This window comes from Tupaia chinensis, unplaced genomic scaffold, assembly GCF_000334495.1.
Source record: "Tupaia chinensis unplaced genomic scaffold, TupChi_1.0 Scaffold145208_1, whole genome shotgun sequence".
In the NCBI taxonomy this organism is placed as follows: domain Eukaryota; kingdom Metazoa; phylum Chordata; class Mammalia; order Scandentia; family Tupaiidae; genus Tupaia; species Tupaia belangeri.
The window spans coordinates 1,050,090-1,069,138 of record NW_006205068.1 but is presented as its reverse complement, the minus strand read 5'-3'; the positions used below and the strand labels follow the sequence as shown (position 1 = coordinate 1,069,138).

Genomic DNA, 19,049 nt, shown 5'->3' with positions numbered 1-19,049 from the left:
GTGCCCGGTGTGAGTTTCAAGATGCCAGGTCCGGGACTTGAATTACAGTTGACTACATGGAAGTCTTGCAAATCTGCTGCCTTTTTTTTTTTTTTTTTGTATAGGTGCTTATGCTCACCAGAGAGAGAAAGAGAGCTCACCCTGAATGAGGGTAGTAGCCACATTGTAATCCAGTCTTTGGGGATTTTGGGCACATGTGCCTGACATTTTCAGACTGCGGTGTCTGGGACTATATTGCACAGCCATGTGAAATCCAACCACCTTAACCTCTACACCACCTGCTGGCCCTATAGTATTTTATTTTTAATGGAAAAATCATTGATTTTGTTCTGTAAAGCTAATTTTATTTCATTTGCTCAAGACTCATTGTTTTTATTCATGTAAGCCATTCCATGTTGTGTTTCTGCCTTGAGGTAGAAATTTCAGAGTTTTTTCTCTTTTGTCTTTTTGGCTTCTTGTTTTGTTATTTTGCTGTAGAAGATAGGAAAAAGTACAAAGGTAAGCAAATGTGAAACCTGACCAATCTTTTTAGCTTAGAAAGGTGTGGACAGCCTTTTATTTATTTTTTTTATGCTTTTTTTTTTTCTTGAGAGAATTTTGCTATGGGGTGTGTGCGCTCACCAGAAAGACAGAGAGACAGAAAGCGAGAACTCACCCTCTGGTGGGGGGATGGCCACACTACAATCCATTCTCCTCCATTCTCCTCTCGGGATCCTGGACCCACACGCATGTGCACCCAGTGTGAGTTTAAGCCACCGGGTCTAGGACTCAAACTCCGTTTGACTATTTTTTTTTTTAAGTATAATTTATTTTATTTATTTTTTCAAATTTCACCAGAGAGAAGCAGAGATTGAGAAAGGGAAAGTGAGAGAGCAAGCTGCCAGGTCCAGAACTCGAACCACAGCTGGCCATGTGGGAGTCTAGCACCTTAACCACCACACCACCTGCCGGCCCTGTGGACAGCCTTTTAGAGGGTCACAGAATTCGGTATATACAGGGACCAGCAGTTGGCATAATGGCTATGTCGCAGGACTCCCATGTAGTCGACCGCAGTTCGAGTTCCGGACCTAGTGGCTTAAACTCACACTGGGCGCATGTGCATGCGTACCCAAGATTCCAAGAGGAGAATGGAGGAGAAGGGATTGTGTGGCCATCTCCCCCCAGGGGTGATTTCTCACTTTCTGTCTTTCTGTTAAGTGTATGTGCCCTATAGCAAAAACCTCTCAAAAAAGAAAAAGAGAGAGAATAAGGAGATGCCCACAAACTACACAAGCCTGAGTCCCACTGTAGAGCTTCTGCTTTCCCAGTGATAGAGCTTCACATAAGCCATCTCATGCAGATTAAATATGCTGCTTTTGAAACTCTGATAGAATATGCATTTTATTGCTGTTAGCTTTCTCTGTGGTCCTTGCAGTGAATTTTAAAATCTCAGGGAACATCTTTTTTCTGTTGAACAGTAAATGTTTACCCGACCGGGAATATTGTACCTATAACTGACCAAAAACAGGGCCAACTCTGTTTTTTTGTTGTCATTAATCTGTAGAAACCATCATAGCCTTTGCCTGGGAACCAAATGGAAGTAAGTTTGCTGTGCTGCATGGAGAGGCTCCAAGAATATCCGTCTCCTTCTACCATGTAAAAAACAATGGGAAGATCGAGCTCATCAGTAAGTAAAGTCCCCAGAGTGGGAGTGGGTAGTTCTCTCTCTTTAAGTCAGCATAGATAAGGTTTCATCCCTGCCCAACAGTGACTATTTGGCCACAGTGCACGTATACCTATGTGCACTGTGGGTTTAGATGACCCCATCAAATAGTGAGGGTAGTAATGGCTCACTTAGGAGGTGTTCTGTACCACTGTGGCTCAGACTCTGTAATTGAAGCTAGTGTGTCCATTCTCCGTTGTCATTTTGTTTTTGTTTGCTTTTTCCCCTTTATTGGTGCACATGCACACACACATACACACACACACACACACACACACACGAGAAAGAGATGAGCACCTTCACAAGGTCTGGTCATGCTTTGGTCCCTTCCTCCAGTCAGATCTTTGGCATGTTGGATTTTGGACACTCGTATGTTTCAGGTTTGTTTCAGGCTGACCAAGCTGGAAATCGGAACCACAGTTGCCCTGCAGGATCTGGCTCTTCTTAATCAGTGTATCACCGCTGCGCCACAGAGCTGGCTCTGCCAATGGTTTGAGCGAGGTCTTATTTTGTCCTCTGTGGCCATAGCTGCTATCTCTGGGCTTAAGGGGTGACTTTCTTGTGGCTGTGCCTCGATCTCTTGGTCTGGGGGCTTGTAGGACACTGCAGAGCTTTGTCCCTCAGCCCTGGGCCCAGGACTAAATGAGCTGGAACTGACCTGCCCTCCAGTCTCCCTGGGGAACCTTGTTCTCTTTCCCACTGTGGTGCTGCAAAAGCCCACAGTGGCCCTCACCTCCTCACAGCAACAGCTTGCTTTTGTTTTTGCCGCAGCTGGTCTCTTTTAGGATATCTGTTTCTTATTCTTCCTTCAGAAGACTCATCTCTGAATATTTAGCATATCTCACCTTCGTGGAGGGTCAGTTATCGATGTTAGGATCGTCACTTGTACTCCAGAGTGGATTGGTGACTGCCGAGGTGTATGCTTGTATGGCTTTACTGTGTTGCACTGGTGCTCTGAGCACCCTGCCCTGGTCAGGGCAATGTCTAGCTCACCACATCTCCCTTTCTCCAGTCTGCTCCAGGCTTTTTATTTGAATCTACTACAGGCTAACAAGAAGGACAGCCCCAAGTATTAAGCTCTGAAGTGGGGAAGAGATGGAGTGGAGCATAGAAACTGGCCACTTTCTCCCCACCACTCCTCTCCTTTAAAGTTCATTTACTTCTTGAGAGACCAAGAAACAGGCACCCATCTCAGGGTCCTGCCATACCACGATCTTGCCCTAGCCCTTCAGCCAGCCAGGATAATGTATTTTGCCAACATGTTCTGGTTGGCCCATGATTTGAACCCAGGTTTCTCATGCAGCTCTATTATCATGCAGTAGTACACTATCACAGGTTGTCTTCAAAGACTGGCCTTTTTTTTTTTTTTTTTTTTAATAAACTATTTTCATTTTAGGGCATGTGTGCTTGCCAGAGAGACAGAGAAAGAAAGCAAGAAATCACCCCCTGGGGGGATGGCCACACTGCAATCCCTTCTCCTCTTGGGATTTTGGACGCGCATGTACATACGCCCAGTTGAGAGTTTTAAGCTACCAGGTCTGGGACTCGAACTGTGGTCAACAACGTGGGAGTCCAGTAATGTAACCATTATGCCATCTGCTGGTCTCCTGGCTTTTATAAACTCCTTCCACAGGTGAGAGAGAGAAGGAGACAGACAGCATCTCTATCAGGATTTTGACACCATGATCTATCACAGCCCTCAGTCATTCCTGGATCGTAGGCAGATGCATGTCCCATTTACTTCGGAAGTTTTCTATTCTGCCCATGGTCCTTCCAGGAAGTAAGGAGTGAAAGTATTTGGAAAGATGCTAAATGGGATAAGTTTTTGTGAATATATGATTTAAATGGATGTTTGAGGGCCGGATCTGTAGTGAAGTGGTAAAGTGCTGCTCAAGAGAAGTTAGACCCCACAGGATGGCTGCAGCTTGAATCCTGGCCCAGTCTGCCTAAAGCACTGGGCACGGTGCGAGTACCCAGGATCCAGTACCCTAGAGGCCTGGAGGAAGGGAATCGGGCATGACCAGACCCTGTGGAGGGTGCTTCACCCTCCCACTGTCATGCATACACACTCAGCGCTCTATTACAAACAAAGGAAAACCTTTTAAGATGTTTGAGGCACTAGGAGAGTGGTTCTTGGTCTTCTTGAGGGACAAGCTGTCACATGCCTCTGACAAGCTGATGAAAACTGAATTTCTTCTCCCTGGGTTATAGTCATTGGGATGATAAGTACTTATAGTAAGGAAAATTCTTTGTCCAATTGCCTTGTGAAAAAAAAATTGTAGCTTCACAATATCCCTATCCCGCCCTCTTTTTATTTTTTGTTTTCTCTTTTTCTTTTTAGTTTGCTATAGGGCACACACGCTCACAAAACTAGGGAGGGAGAAAGAGAAATCACCCCTACGGGGATGGCCACACTGTAATTCCTTCTCTGTTCTCTGGATTTTGGACAGGCACACACACATGTGTTTTTCTTTTTCTTTCTTTCTTTCTTTTTTTTTTTTGGAGAGGTTTTTGCTATAAGGGCGTGTGTGCTCGCCAGACAGACAGAAAGCGAGAAATCACCCCCCAGGGGGGATGGCCACACCACAATCCCTTTCCCTCCATTCTCCTCTCGGGATCTTGGGCATGCACGCACACACGCCTGGCGTGAGTTTAAGCCACTGGGCCTGGGACTCGAACCATGGTTGACTACGGGGGAGTCCAGCAACATAGTCATTACGCTAACTGCTCGTCCCCACACATGTGTTTTTCAAGCTGCTAAATCCGGGACTTGAACCAGGCAGTTGGTCATGTAGGATCTAGCTGCCTTAATATCCATATCACTTATTGGCCCCCCTTCTTATTTTTTTTAAATTTAGAGCATAACTTAAGGTGTGCTCAGTGACAGGTTTTCTAAAATTGCTTTTAAAATTGCTCTTAGAGGTAAATAGGTATGGTATGTAAGAGTTCCTTCTGGCTGAAAGTCCATTTTTACCAGGTCCACCTCTAGGGGGCAGTGTGACCCTATAGTCAAGTACACTTTTGCTGTAAACCATTTACAAAACTTGTAATAGCTATTCTCTTTCCTTTCAGAAATGTTTGATAAACAACAGGCGAACACTATCTTTTGGAGTCCCCAAGGACAATTTGTTGTCTTGGCTGGTCTGAGGAGGTGGGTTCATGTGGCCTAGCTGACTGGCTGTTGTGAATACTTCAGTCTGCTACAGCCAGACTTGTCCCTGGAGCCCTGCGCGTCACACTCTGGGCTCTGAATGGTTACAACAGCGCTTTGCAATATTCTTGCATTTAAAGGATTATCTGTGTTAGTAGATGGGGACATTATCATACCATAGCATATCCATCATACCCCAAGTCTTGGGCCAAGACCAGGCAGATTAAAATAATCACTTGCAAATACTTTCATTAAGTGACCGAGCAGACATGTGTGCATGCTATAATTCCTTTGTGGTTAAACAAGTACCTTCCTGGCAATCCAATTACACTGGTGTAAAATCCTATGTCCTTTAGTAAGAAAAATGTCTAATTAGACAGCTGTGAGGCTGTCTGTACCTCTGGCTGGTTGGTAGAATGATAATGTAAGTATCTCCTTCCTTTGCTCCTCTACCTTGTTACCAGTCTAATAGAATGTATGAAAATAGTGAGGAAACTTGAGCATTCTGTTTCTGGATTAAAAGAATATTCTTTTGTTGTTTGTTTCCTTTGCTCCACTGTAGACAATTTTTAATGTATTTTTGGAGGCTCACTAAGCCCCAAATAACATTTCCTCTAACAACAATAGTATTAGAAACAGAACCTGTGCATTGTCCATGTCCTACTTAATGAACATTCACAGTGCCACTTTGAGAATGGTGCTTTAGTTATTTCCATGTTAGTGCTGGGGTGGAGGCTCAGTGCTGTCCAAAATCCACAGCAGCAGAGGCCCATGGCCATCTCCTTCATCCCTACTAGTCACCCCACGCCATCGTGCCACTCAGGACAGGAAACATCAGGGGAAAATGCATCTTCGTGGAGACTGACCTTTATTTGTCTCTGCAGTATGAATGGTGCCTTAGCGTTCGTTGACACTTCAGACTGTACGGTCATGAACATTGCAGAGCACTATATGGCCTCTGACGTCGAGTGGGATCCTACTGGGCGTTACGTTGTAACCTCTGTGTCCTGGTGGAGCCATAAGGTATGGGGACCCATGGGACCTCGGCCACAGAGTGTGCTAGACTTGGACTGGCTCTGGGTATTGTCCTGGGAATCTCATAAAAGAACACCAGGCCCAACATCAGCTCTTTCCCCCTTTGTCTTGTCAGAAAAAGTTGCCATTCTGTTTTTCACTTCTTGAAATCACGTCTCTGACCAGGACTTAAGGATGGTGTCAGTGAGTAGGAGGAGGATCCTGAAGTTATAACACAGGTGGGGTTGTGTGCAAGAGCAGCACCCACTTGTATAAGGGACCCTGGGACCCCTGAAGTATTTGCATGAGTGGCATCAACAAGCATTTTTCTAGGATAAGAAAATTCTAGATCCTTACCCTTACAGAGTAGAGAGAGACTCACATTTTTTAGATTGTACATCTTTCCCTTAGTCTCAAGAAGGATATACGATCTAAATAAAAAATGTGAGAACTTCTACTCCATAAAGGTCAGGATTTTTGTGAGCACAAATCACGTCTGTACTGTGTCTTCTGGCATTGCTCACAGCTCTTCGTTCCAGGCTGGTGTGAGCTTTGCTGAGGGCTTCTCTTTATACTGAATGACAATTTTTTTATTGGTTGAGATATTAACAGTTGAACCAGTTCATGCAAATAGAGCCTATGAGATCAAGTTAGGGTAATTCTGTTTAATGAGATAATGGACTTTTAAGAATGCTGACTTCCTTGATACCACTAGGAACATGTATCCTGAGTAGGTTTCTCTGCATTCAGGTCAGGATGTTCTGACCACAGCCATGTCCAGATTTGTCCAGATGTTGCCTCAGTGACATTTGACATTTTTATTTAACTGACACTGTACCTTGACACTTTTGATTTAATCCTTTTAAACCATCAACTGCTTTGTTTTCGATACAAACTGCTCCCAAAGTGCTGGTCTGCAATAAGATTATGCTAGAGTGAAAGATACTATTTCCTTTATTTATTTTATTTTTTTTTAATTTTGGGAGAGATTTTTGCTACAGGGCGTGTGCGCTCGCCAGACAGACAGAGAGAGACATTAGAGACAGAAAGCGAGAAATCACCCCGCAGGGGGGATGGTCATGCCGCAATCCCTTCTCCGTTCTCCTCTTGGGATCTTGGGCACGCACGCACACGCGCCCAGTGTGAGTTTTAAGCCACCGGGTCCATGACGCAAACCACTGTTGACTACGTGGGAGTCCAGCGACATAGCCATTACGCTAACTGCTGGTTCCCACTATTTCCTTTATTAAAAAAGATTTTGTTATGGGGAAGAATTTTAGTTAAACTGAACTGTATGGTTAATGATTTACTTCATTTACATACCAATGTGAATTTCTTGTTGCAGATAGTCATACGTAGGGCTGTGCTTTGACTAGCACTGTATCTACTACTGTACACTCTACTTTCACCCTCACCCCCTCCCCCACCAAAATGGAAGTTCAATAAAAACCTTCATTTTGTTCACTGATGTATCTCAACTACTTGGGACATTGTTTGGCAAATGAAAAAGTTTACACTGTTGGCCTTTAACAGTAAAGGTTCCTGTCTCTGTGGCCTGCTGGAGTGACTGTTGCCCTCTGTTTCTAGGTGGACAATGCCTATTGGCTGTGGACTTTCCAGGGACGCCTTCTACAGAAGAATAATAAGGACCGTTTCTGCCAGCTGCTGTGGAGGCCTCGGCCCCCGACACTCCTGAGCCAGGAGCAGATAAAGGTCTGCAATCCCTGCCAGGTTCAGGGGATGTGGAAGTAATGATGGCGCTAAAGAAAAATATTTTTTACTGTTGATTATTAAGGTGGTAATGAGTGGGGAATAGAAACGGAACATTATAGGGGACTCTCTGAGGAGCTAGAAAAACAGTGAAAACTGAGTGGAAGAGAAGAGTTTTTGGATCATAAAGTTTCAGGTGTTAAAGGAAGGGGACAAACTAAAGGGGAGGGTGAAAAGATGCCAAGGACTGTTAAGTCCTGAAGTCCTAGCAGGATTAGTAGAGCCACGTCGGGATTTACATAATTACGGTGAGATAGGCTGATGGTATTAGGTCAAAGCTAAGAGGACTGTAAATCCCAGGAAAGAACGTCAGTCTTGATAAAGTGGAACTTGGAAAAGAGATAATGTGTTTGAGAGCTCCCAGGGAGCTGTACTCTATTAATCATTAAGGATGTCATTTCATGTTGGCAACTTTGAAGATTGCGTTGTGGTTCTTGCTTTGAATGTGAAATCCTGAGTGACTTGTCTTTTGTTTCAGCAAATTAAAAAGGATCTGAAGAAATACTCTAAGATCTTTGAACAGAAGGACCGTTTGAGCCAGTCCAAAGCCTCAAAGGTTAGCCTTGTTTCTAAAACTGAGGGAAATGCTAAAGATAGCCACAGTCCCCTGTCAGAGCAAAGAAGGACCAGAGTTGTCTGAGGAGGAGGGTGTGTCATATGTCTGCTCAGGGAGAAGGTGGGAGAGAACTTCTGTCCTCAAGACCCTGGCTTGTCTTCCTGCATGCCCTGTGAACAGAGCAGGGCACTTTGTGCCTGTGGACATGTGGTGCCTACAGCCTGACTACAGTCCTGCTGAGGGCTGGCTCTCCAGTCAGGGGCGGTGGGGTGGTATCCCAGGAAGAAAAATGAAGATGCAGGGAACTCTTCTCAGCCTGGAATTCTCTACATAAATAGTTCTGACAGCATCTGATGGGAGTGGGTAACTTGGGGCAAAATGTTTTCACTTCACTTAAATGAAAACATCATGATGGTGAATTAAGTATTACTTCTGTAACTTCCCTCTAACTTTACAAATAGGAATTGGTGGAGAGGAGGCGAACCATGATGGAAGATTTCCGAAAATACCGGAAAATGGCCCAGGAGCTCTATATGGAGCAGAAAAACGAACGTCTAGAATTACGAGGAGGTAAATTATACAATGGCTGCCATAAGGCAAAAGTCCATATCCCTCAGCAAAGGTCTGTGTGTTCAGCCATACTTTTGACTCTGTGTGTGTGTGTACTCACAGGTGTGAGCTGCAGCACGGTATCACTGTGTTCAGTACCTCTGTGGTGACTTGCACTTTGTCCTTTCAGGGGTGGACACTGATGAATTGGACAGCAACGTGGATGACTGGGAGGAGGAGACCATCGAGTTCTTTGTCACTGAAGAAATCATTCCTCTTGGGACTCAGGAGTGACCTGAGAGCACTGTGGTAAGTTCCTCTTCAGACAGGGAGTGATCAAGGTCATGTTGGCTGCTTTTTCTTACTCCTCTGCATTATCATAAATTAGAAAGTAGCTTGTTCATGGGGCCGTTATTGTGGCATGGCGGTTAAGGATGCTGGACTCCCACATGGCTGACCCCAGTTCGAGTTCTAGTCCTAGAGCCTTGCTTTCTCACTTACCCTCTCTCTCTGTCTTGTTCTTGCTCTGTCCCTCTCTAATCAAATTAAAAATAAAGAAAGTGAAAATAAAATAATTCTTTAGGGGAAAAAAAGTAGCTTGTTGAAGGTGTAAGTGAAAATCTGCTTTCAGTCACCAGGCATAGTAAATGTCATGTATGAGAAGTGAAGAGCAGGTGCAGACCTGGCCTTGGTGAGAGCAGAGTTCATTGAGGGGAAATTGATGTGAAGTGCCTGCCCGGGAGGAAAAGGGAGCCAGCACCTACCCATCTCTAGAGGTCTTTGCTGGAGGGTAGCCACCATGTGTCCACCAGGAAGGAAGGCTGTGCATAGCAGCTGTGACCCTTAGTCTAAGACAGGAGCCTTGGCAGTTGGGTAAGGTGAAGCAGAGAGCACAGAGCCCTGCTGAGTATTCAGGGCATTTTCAGTAGCGAGGAGGGAAGGGTCTCAAGGTTCCATACCTTACAAAGTGAACTATGTGGGCAAAAGGTTTAAACTGCTCTGTGGCTTTGGGGGTGCTTGTGTGTTGTTTGAAACCTGTTCCTATTGAATGGACTGGAAATTATACATATTTTTAAAAATTGTTAGAGAGTATATGAATGAAAGAGAGAACACCTCCCCTCCCCTACTCCATCCACCTAAATGGTATGTGGTCACATTGCATTTCTATTTTCTCATTCTTCCATCCCATCAGGATTTGGGGCACATGTAGCTGGTGTGTTTTTCAAGCTTCTGGGGCTTGGATTCAAACCGTAATCTATGGGACCAGATGGCGTAATGGCTACATCGCTGGACTCCCATGTAGTCAACCGGGGTTCAAATCCCGTTCCCGGGGGCTTAAATTCATGCCAGGCACATATGCATGCATGCCCAAGATGCCGAGAGGAGAATGGAGGAGAACGGATTGTGGCATGGCCACCCCCCGGAGGGTGATTTCTTGCTTTCTGTCTCTCTGTCTTTCTGACAAGTGCATGTGCCCTATAGCAAAAAACTCTCAAAAAAAAAAAGAAAAGAAAACAAACCATAATCTATCATGTGATATGCAGTTAGTTCCCTAGGCATAGACTATAGACTGGCCTCATAAAATCATAAATTCTAATAAATCATTTGTATTTATTATATACTATGAAATTAGTGTTTATAACTTTATAAGCAGTTATTAAAGTATTTATGAAGTATTTGTGAAGTCAGGCATAATTCTTGCCATAGTTCCGTAAGTTGCAAACAGAGTAAACAGTGTTCCTTTGTTACAGCGTCGTTTGTCTTGTGCTGGAACTGAAGTCATCCTTTTGCAGAAAGCCTGCACAATCCTGAATTTCTACCTGTGCTTTCTCTTGCTCTGGACTGTGAATGCACCCAGGATTCTTCCATCTCGACACATTTTTGTGCCTTTAAACCCCTGGTGTACACAGTGGGGGAGATTTGAAGGCACTGCTTTCTATTTTTTTCTTGTTTGGGTTTTTTTTAATCAATACCACCAGTATTTGCTACTTAGACTCTTCTATGCAGTGCTCCCAGCAGGCACCTGTGCACTCCTGTTGTCAGTGGTATCTCTGAGGTGTTCCAGCCACAGCTGAACGATGTTCCCCTGCACGGGCCAGTGTGGATGTGTCCTGGAGATCAGCAGGGAAGCACTGCACTTGTCCAGCGTGCTCAGGAGGCGCCACAGCACCTCGGACCCCCACCATTCAGGTTGTGGCAGGTTCTCTCAACAGGTTGAACATGGAAATAAAAGCAAACCTGTATGAAAAAGCTGTCTTTCTCCTCTCTTTGACGTAGATAGTGGCCTTGGACTTGGTGCCTCTGTCTCCTTCCCCAGGGGACAGGCCTGCTTGCCAAACCTGGCCTCCATTGGGTATCCTCATGGTCGGTCATTACATACATACTTGACTCAGAGGGGAGGACAGATACCTGGTGTCTGCCCTGCTGACTTTCAGACACGTGTCAGCCCAAAACAGTTTCCTTGACTGTTGTTTTCTGGGGAAAAGAGCTTATCATTTCACCTGAAGAGAAAGAACCCTTAGGCTTTTCCTTGGAGTTAGATTGGAAAATTTGTACTAAAAGTTGTCATTTTAGCCACTGTTATGTGGTCCTCTTTGAATATTTAATTTTATTTTTCCTATTGAGAAGGGAGTGAACAAATCCTTGTGATTTTGATCCTTTTTATTTGTAGTATCTTGCCACCCATCAGTGCCTTGTGAAATTACTGTTTCTTCCACCTTTTTCTTTTATCTCATGGAACCTGAAGCTGAGTTTCAAAGCAGAGAAGCACAGAACGGGCACACAGTCACAGCCACAGGACCTGTGCAAACCTCGGTCAACAGAAGATAAGCTGTCATGGATAGGGCCTAGGACAGAGTCACAGTGCCCCCTGTCCTGGAGAAGCTAGGTCAGCTTCTGTTGAAATCACGATTGATCTTTGGGATTCCACGTTGCCCCTCCTGGGTCTTGAAGGCTGCCTGCCTCGTGTGGGCTTGTCCTCACAAGGGCCTCCACTTGACTCTGGGTTTTCCCAGGTGTAAGGAAGCACTTAGTGCTTTTCCTTTTTCATGAGCCTTAAATTTCTCTTATCATCTGTGGTTTATCTAAAATTCTATTATTGTTTTAGCCTCGGCATTTAGCTCATCCTGTGCCCCTGTGGTGCACATTTTTTATAGTTCTCATTTACTGTCAAGTTCTCTAAACCCTAATGTGCCAAGACAATTTCTCTAATTTCATGGCAGTAACAAAAGAGGCACACAGTTCTATCATTAACAGATTTTTAACAGAGCTTTCAGAAAATGAACTTTTCACTGTTTTAAACTTATTAGTTGTAATTGTTTTACATAATTTGTAAATAAAAGAATTTCTGAAATGTTTGTGCTTGCTTTAACTCTCTTCTGCTGTAGTAATGGATTTCCCAGGGCTAGCATTTTGCAGAGGAAGTACGTACCCAGCCTGTTGTGGGTGGAGGGACACAGGAGTTTGGTGTTCCCACTGCTCACAGGTTCAGGGGCAACAGGTTGGGCCTGAGGCCCTCTGCAGGCCATGGTCATGCTCCCAGGAGGCCAGAGGCAGTCAAAGGTGAGTGCTGGGTTGCACAGACCACCAGCAGATTCTCTAGCATGCTCCTTGTGAGTCAGAAGAAGAGCCGTGTAGTCAGTCCCTTTAGTGGAAGGGGCACTAGATATGAGAGTAGTGCTGTCCTTCCTCTTATCCAGGCTAGGAGTTCCTGGAGCCCAAGGTGAACCTAGGACAACCAGGAGGAGGTGGCCAACATAGTTGCTGTGGCTTGACTGTCCAGAAGTTGGCTTAAGAAAAGCGCAGAGAGGACTGTTGGGCAGACTGGGGAGCTCCTGGTGATATCAAGGGAGTCAACCCCAGGCTAAGCCTCCACCCTGGTGTGAATGACCCCTGGGCACCTTTCAGCTCTAGTTCAAACATTAAGTTGGACTTCATAGATTTGAACTTAATGGAAATCCAATCTTCGTATGTATTCTGTCAAAATGCAGGAGGAATTCCTGTTTTTACCACCAACCCTGGCTCTTCACAAGGACATTAGCTGCATAGCCTGGCAGGTAACAGCCTACCTTGGCTGGGTAAGTTCACAGTGCAGTGACTTCCCTGGAGGTTACAGTGGAAAAATTGAGCACAGCATTTAAGCAGTAAATATGCCTGATCTTTAATCAACCAGGCCCTGGGTACAGCACAGACTGGCAGTGAGGGGAAAGGAGCTGGAAGCCATGCCCTAATGTATCAAAAACTTCAGGATCATTTCAAGGTTAGTTTAGAAATTCATTTTTTTACAAAGGCATTTGCAGTTGAAGTTAAATTTTACTATTGGTGTTTATTCCCTTTGGTGTAAAAGTTCCAAGGCCATACTGACCTCTGCATGAGGGAGTCATTAGGGTAGATGGGCTGCTCCTGGGATGAAGGATTATTGGGGGGACCCCCTGCAAAGAACAGATGCCCCTCTGCTATCCTGAACAGGACTCAGGCTCCCTGTAGACCAAGTGAGGTGTGTTGCTGTGCAGTGAGTGAGTGCAGAGACAGAAGAGCCACCCTGGTGTGGCTCTGGCACCAGCCGCTCGTACAGATGACTCAGAACTGCCCTGCTACCCAGAGCCCACCTGGGACGTGGGCTGCCCTGGCTACAGAGAAAAAGGGGTGAGGCCAGCCTTGTAAGCTCCAGAGGGTGGTGCCAGCCCCGTCCTCCTGGGATCCAGCTGATGTCACCTGGCTGGGGCAGGGCTGAGCACAGACAGGTCTCCTTGTCTCCCCAGGAAGGCAAGGAACACATCCCTGCAAGCCACATGCCTTTCAACCAGGGCACTGGCCCCTCTCCGGCCCAGGGCAGCCCTGCCTTGAGGGAGATGGAGCCCAAGGACCAGCCACTTGTGGTGAGCCCCCTCCCTTGCAGACCCAACTGGCCCCAGTTGCACATGTCCATGCCTGCTGTCTTCCTGTCCTCACAACAGCCCCAGCCACAGGGCCCCACCTCTGCTATCCAGTTTTCCTTCCCAGGGATCTAGGCGGCTTCCCTTCCCAACTCTGCTCACCCCAAGCCTCCAGACATCCCTCTCACCCCTTCTCTGGCTCCTCCAGAGAGCTCAAGACATGGACTAGACTGCAGGTGGGGACTGGTGGGCTCTCTGCTCCTACCTTGGTCCCAAATCAGGCCCATCTGTTGGGTGAATTGGAAACTCATCCTGTTTGACAGTAGGGTGAACTGATACCAGGAACTTGCCCCAAACCTATAGACTGGTTAAAGACAACCCAGCCAGTTTCCCCTTAGGGAGAACTATAATTCCTCTACTAGAGGAACTTCCCTGTTTTTTGGAAGGATCACAAATTCACAGGGAGCCATAGCCCATCTGTTGTTATGGTAGATTTGAGACCTGAGGTCATGATTACAGAGCCTGCAGTGGGTCTCCCTCAGAAAGGAAGAGCAGACAGAGTGCCCAGACAGGCAAGGCCCATGGGTTTCCACTTGCCAAAGTTTCTTTTCAGAGCCAGGGCTCAGTTTGCACCCTTTTCGGTGGAGAGTAAACTGGTGGTGAAGTAAGTTTCTTCAGCTGTCTGACCTTGGGCAAGTTATTTTACCCTCTGTGCCTCAGTCTTCCCACCTGTTCAACAAAGGTAACTAATCACGCATGACTCAGGATTACTTGGAGCCTCAACCTAATGTGTTAAGGTCAGAACAGCCTGGGGATTGAGGAGCACTGAGGCTTCATGGCCAACTTCACTGCTTCACCAAGAGTGGGAAGATCACTGGAAGGGAAGAAGAACAAGGATCAAAAGTTTGAACTGGGGATCTGGGTGTTAAAGGATGCAGAGGGAGCAACCTCAGAGGGGTGCCTTGGAAACAGCTCCTCAGGTGTCTTGCCCACAGGTAGCACTTCGAATCCGTCCACTCAATGACGCAGAACTCGAGGAAGGAGCCACCACCATTGCCCACAAAGTGGGTGACCAGGTGAGACTGGGGTGGCGGGTAAGGAGGACGTGCCCCAAAGCAAGAGTACACTTGTCTGGTCAAGGTCTAACCAGAGCCAGGTGGTCTGGTGGTGTGAGTGGTGAGGAACAGGAGTGGAGAGGGTGGTTTTAGCAGGTCCAGGTCTGGATAGGTGTTGAAAGGGGTCCCAGCAATTGGGCAGCAAAAAGTTGGAGACGCAGGTGCAGCATGGGCTGCTGCATTGCCAAGGGGTTCTGCTTCCTAGGAAAAAGCTCAGAAAGTGAGTTACCAACAGAGCTTAGAAGTTTTGGTCCTTGGTTGTCACATGAGTAAATGCCACATTTGGGGTAAAGCAAAATTTTGTCAAATACCTCAGATGAAGGTTCTTATGACACAAAAGATGTGGTTTCTGGGAATAAGATTTTTTGCAGGGCAAAGAACACATGGTGTTTGTGGAGGGGAATCGTTGGCCAATAGCCACCACTGGATGGCACAGGCATCTAGTCCCTATTGGGGAGGTTGAAAGAATCAAGCAACTCCTGTAGGCAGATGGGATATGCACAGAATGTCTCAGGGGTATCAACATCTCCAGGAGGTGGGTGGTGGAGGTCGGGATAGATTAGTGCTGAGTTCGTGGAAAACTGAGCACAAGAGACAAGACAGTTGTTATATGGGGGTGGGAGGCAGGGACAGAAGATTTTGCAGTTTAAGATATTGTTTAGCTATATCATCTTAACAGCGAATCACCGAGTGTCTATCTATAATTCATGACACACCTGTGCTGGGAGGCTGGGGCGATTGGGAGCTAAATCCACATCTCGCACAAAGGTACAGCTGAGAATTGACATAGACACAGCATACAGTATATGCCTGTGGCATTCAAGACGTGGTGATAAAAACCCAGTTAATCAGATGAAAGACTTGGAGCAAGCCAGAGTGGGCAAGAACTTTCACATAAGCGTTGTAGAAGTCTTGTTTTGTTGAACCAGCTGGTAACCTGGTGGGTAGGTTGGCTGAATCTCACATTGCCAACATTATGGTTCGAGTCCTGGCCTTGGTGGCTTGAAAAACATACCAGGTGCATGTGTGCCCCAAATCCTGAGAGAATGGAGGAGAGGGGATTGTTGTGTGGCCGTCCCCTTTGGGAGGTGATTTCTCAGTTTCCCTGCCTCTCTCTGTTTCTCACTTTCTTTGGTGAGTGCACATGTCCTATAGCAAAAACTAAACAGAAAAAAAAAAAACTAAACATTATGTGGAAGATACAGCTTGCTCACTTTTATTAAAAAATGAATCGAAATTCACATACTGGGGCTTAGCTGGTGGTGACACAGTGGTAACACAACTGGACACATGGGAAAGACCCTTGGTTCTCCTAAGCACTCCCTGAGCACACTGGATGTGTGTACGCACATGATCTGGGCTGGCTGAAACTGGGGGTGGATTGTGTAAAGACCTTGGGGGTCCCTCTCATGGAATAAATACATAAATAATTTTAAAATATGTAATAATTTGTAAAAAGTATATAACATAAACACCATTTCAAGGGGAACAGTTTAGTGGTATTTAGTCCACTCTGTGTGTGTTGTACAACCACCACTTCTACTGAGTTGCAAAACATCTTTTTTTTTAAAATTATTTTTAACTTTATTTTCCATTCATTTCTTTATTTGACCAGAGAGAGATAGAGTGGGAGAGAGAGAGAGAGAGAAAGCTGCCAGGTCCAGGACTTGGACCACAGTTGGCCATGTGGGAGTCCAGCACCCTTAACCACCGAGCCACCTGCTGGCCCCCTGTAAAACATCTTTAATCACCCCAAAACAAAACCCCACAACCATTAGCAGTCACTTCCTGTCTTCTCTTCCTTCAGCCCTTGGCAACTACCAGTCTGCTTTCTATCTATAGATTTTCATAGGAATGAAATCTATCTATATACATTTTCATAGGAATGAAATTATGTAAATATGTGGCCCTTCTCATCTGGTTTCTTTCACTTAGCAAGATGCTTTGAAGATTGATCCATGTTGTAGTGTGCTCACATGTTCTTTCTGTTTTTTCTTTTCTCTTTTTTTAAAAATAATTATTATTTATTTTATTTATTCATTTATTTTTTAATTTGACCAGAGTGAGACAGAGGATGAGAGTGGGAGAGAGAAGCAGGGGGACAGAAAGCAAACCACCAGATTCAGGACTTGAACCCTGTTCAGCCATGTGGGAGTGTCCAGCGCCTCAACCCACCATACCCCCTGCTGGTCCCTCTTTTTTTTTTTTTAAGGATTTTTGCTATAAGGCTTGTGTGCTCACCAGAGAGACAATGAGAGGGAAAGTGAGGATTCATCTCCTGGAGGAATAGCCATGCCATACGTAATCCCTTCTTCATTCTCCTTTTAGGGTTTTGGGCATGCAGACATATATGCCTGACATGATTTTCAAGCCACCAGGTCTGGGACTTGAACCACAGTCAACCGTGTGGGAGTCTAAGCACCTTAACCAATATGCCACTTGCTGGCCCCCACATTTTCCTTTAACTTTTATTTCGAAGAAACTTCAGACTAATCGAAAAGTTGCAAGAGCAATTACAAGGAGCTCCCATTTCCCTGTGCCCAGATTTCCTAAATGTTAAGGTTTTCCCCATTTGCTTTATCCTCTCTCCCAGTATATGCAAATTCCTTCTTATCTGGACCATTATAGTAAGTTGTAGGTATAATGATCTTCTAAGTCTAATTATTTTAATGTGTATTTCTTTTTTTAAGGTTTTTTTTCAAAATATTTATTTTATTCATTCATTCATTTATTTTAATTTGACCAGAGAGAGGCAGAGAGACAGAGACATAGAGAGAGAGAGGGAAAGTGAGAAAGCAAGCTACCAGGTCCAGGACTTGAACTGTAGTCAGCCATGTGGGAGTGTCCAGCACCTTAACCACCACATCACCTGCTGGTCCCTTTAAGGTTTTTTTTTTTTTATTTATTTCTTTGATAGCAAGAGGGACAAAGAGATAGACACCCCAACAGGATTCTGACACCAAGATCTGCCTGTAGCCTCAGCCAGCTCTGAATTATGGCATGCAGGTGCCTGGTGTACTTCGGGAGGCCTCCAGACACAAACCCAGACCTTCCCATGTGGATCAGCCTCCCAGGGTTCTGTGTTTCACCTCTGTCCAGCTCCTCTTCTTTTTTTTAAAGAATTTTTTTATTTGGGACCAGCAGATGGTGTAATGGTTACATTACTGGACTCCCACATAGTTGACCAGATTTCAAATCTTGGACCCAGAGGCTTGAAACTCATGCCAGGCGTATTCATGTGCATGCTCAAAATCCTCAAAGGAGAATGGAGAAGGGATTGCAATGTGGCCATTCCCCCGGGGGTCATTTCTCGCTTTCTGTCTCTCTGTCTTTCCAGTGAGTGCACACACCCTATCGCAAAAATCTCTCTCAAAAACAAACAAAAGAATTATTTATTGTTATTTTAATTTGACCAGAGTGAAGGAAAGTGAGAAAGCAAGCTGCCAGTTCCAGGACTCAAACCACCGTCAGCCACATGGTAGTCAAGCTCTTTAATCACCACACCACCTGCGAGCCCACCTTTTTTTTTTTTTCTTTAAGTTCATTTATCTCTTTAAGAGAGAGAGAGACAGACACTCTCACTCCCTGAAACAGGGTCTTCACTCTGCAGTTCACCCCCAGTCTCAACTGACTGGACATGGGCACATGTGTGCCCTGAGCATGCACAGGGAGACCCCAAGTGCAAACCCAGGACCTCACCCGTGGGGCCAGCATGCCAGCATTGCAGAGCGTTGTACACTGCTGGCTGGCTCAGTTTGTTTTGTTTTCTTTTTGAAATTTTGCTATCGGGCATGTGAATTTGCTGGAGACAGAGAGAGGGAAAGTGAGAAAGCAAATGCCAAGGGGGATGGTCACACTGCAGGCCCTTCTCTTCCATTCTCCTCTTAGGATTTTGGGCACACACACATCACCAACACCTAATGTGTTTTTCAAGCTGCCAGGTCTGGGACGCAAACCACACACTTGGTCATGTGCGATCCAGCCACTTTGACCTCCATGCCCCAACTGACATCCTGTGTATATTTCTTAAAAACAAGAGTACTTGCACTTAAGGTCTCAGTACAGTGATAGAAATCAGAAAATTCGTATTGACTCAGTATTACCTCATCTATAGGGCATTCATATTTTGTTCATTTTTCTCAGTGTTCTTTTATTTTTTTGGAGAGATTTTTGCTATAGGGCATGTGTGCTTGCCAAAAAGACAGAAAGAGACACAGAGACAGAAAGTGAGAAATCACCCCCCAGGGGGGATGGCCATGCTGCAATCCCTTCTCCATTCTCCTCTCAGGATCTTGGGCATGCATGCATACATGCCCAG

The 19,049-nt window shown here is 45.4% G+C and overlaps 2 protein-coding genes across 2 annotated transcripts in view; both read left to right on the top strand.

The window, feature by feature from the left end:
- The window catches only part of EIF3B (eukaryotic translation initiation factor 3 subunit B), a gene marked incomplete at its 5' end in the record, with an annotated part of 45,761 nt that extends 34,769 nt beyond the window's left edge, over window positions 1-10,992 (top strand). The window contains 8 exon segments of the mRNA XM_014583950.1: window positions 1,544-1,666; window positions 4,775-4,853; window positions 5,738-5,876; window positions 7,455-7,580; window positions 8,116-8,193; window positions 8,655-8,763; window positions 8,933-9,051; window positions 10,494-10,992. Coding sequence (XP_014439436.1) covers window positions 1,544-1,666; window positions 4,775-4,853; window positions 5,738-5,876; window positions 7,455-7,580; window positions 8,116-8,193; window positions 8,655-8,763; window positions 8,933-9,036 — 758 coding nt within the window.
- A 1,733-nt stretch (window positions 10,993-12,725) lies between these two features.
- LOC102492015 (kinesin-like protein KIF19) overlaps window positions 12,726-19,049 on the top strand; it is a 45,588-nt gene continuing 39,264 nt past the window's right edge. The window contains exons 1-3 of the mRNA XM_014583937.2: window positions 12,726-12,818; window positions 13,503-13,619; window positions 14,612-14,692. Of these exons, the coding sequence (XP_014439423.2) occupies window positions 12,726-12,818; window positions 13,503-13,619; window positions 14,612-14,692 (291 nt within the window). The remainder of the gene's footprint in view (window positions 12,819-13,502; window positions 13,620-14,611; window positions 14,693-19,049) is intronic.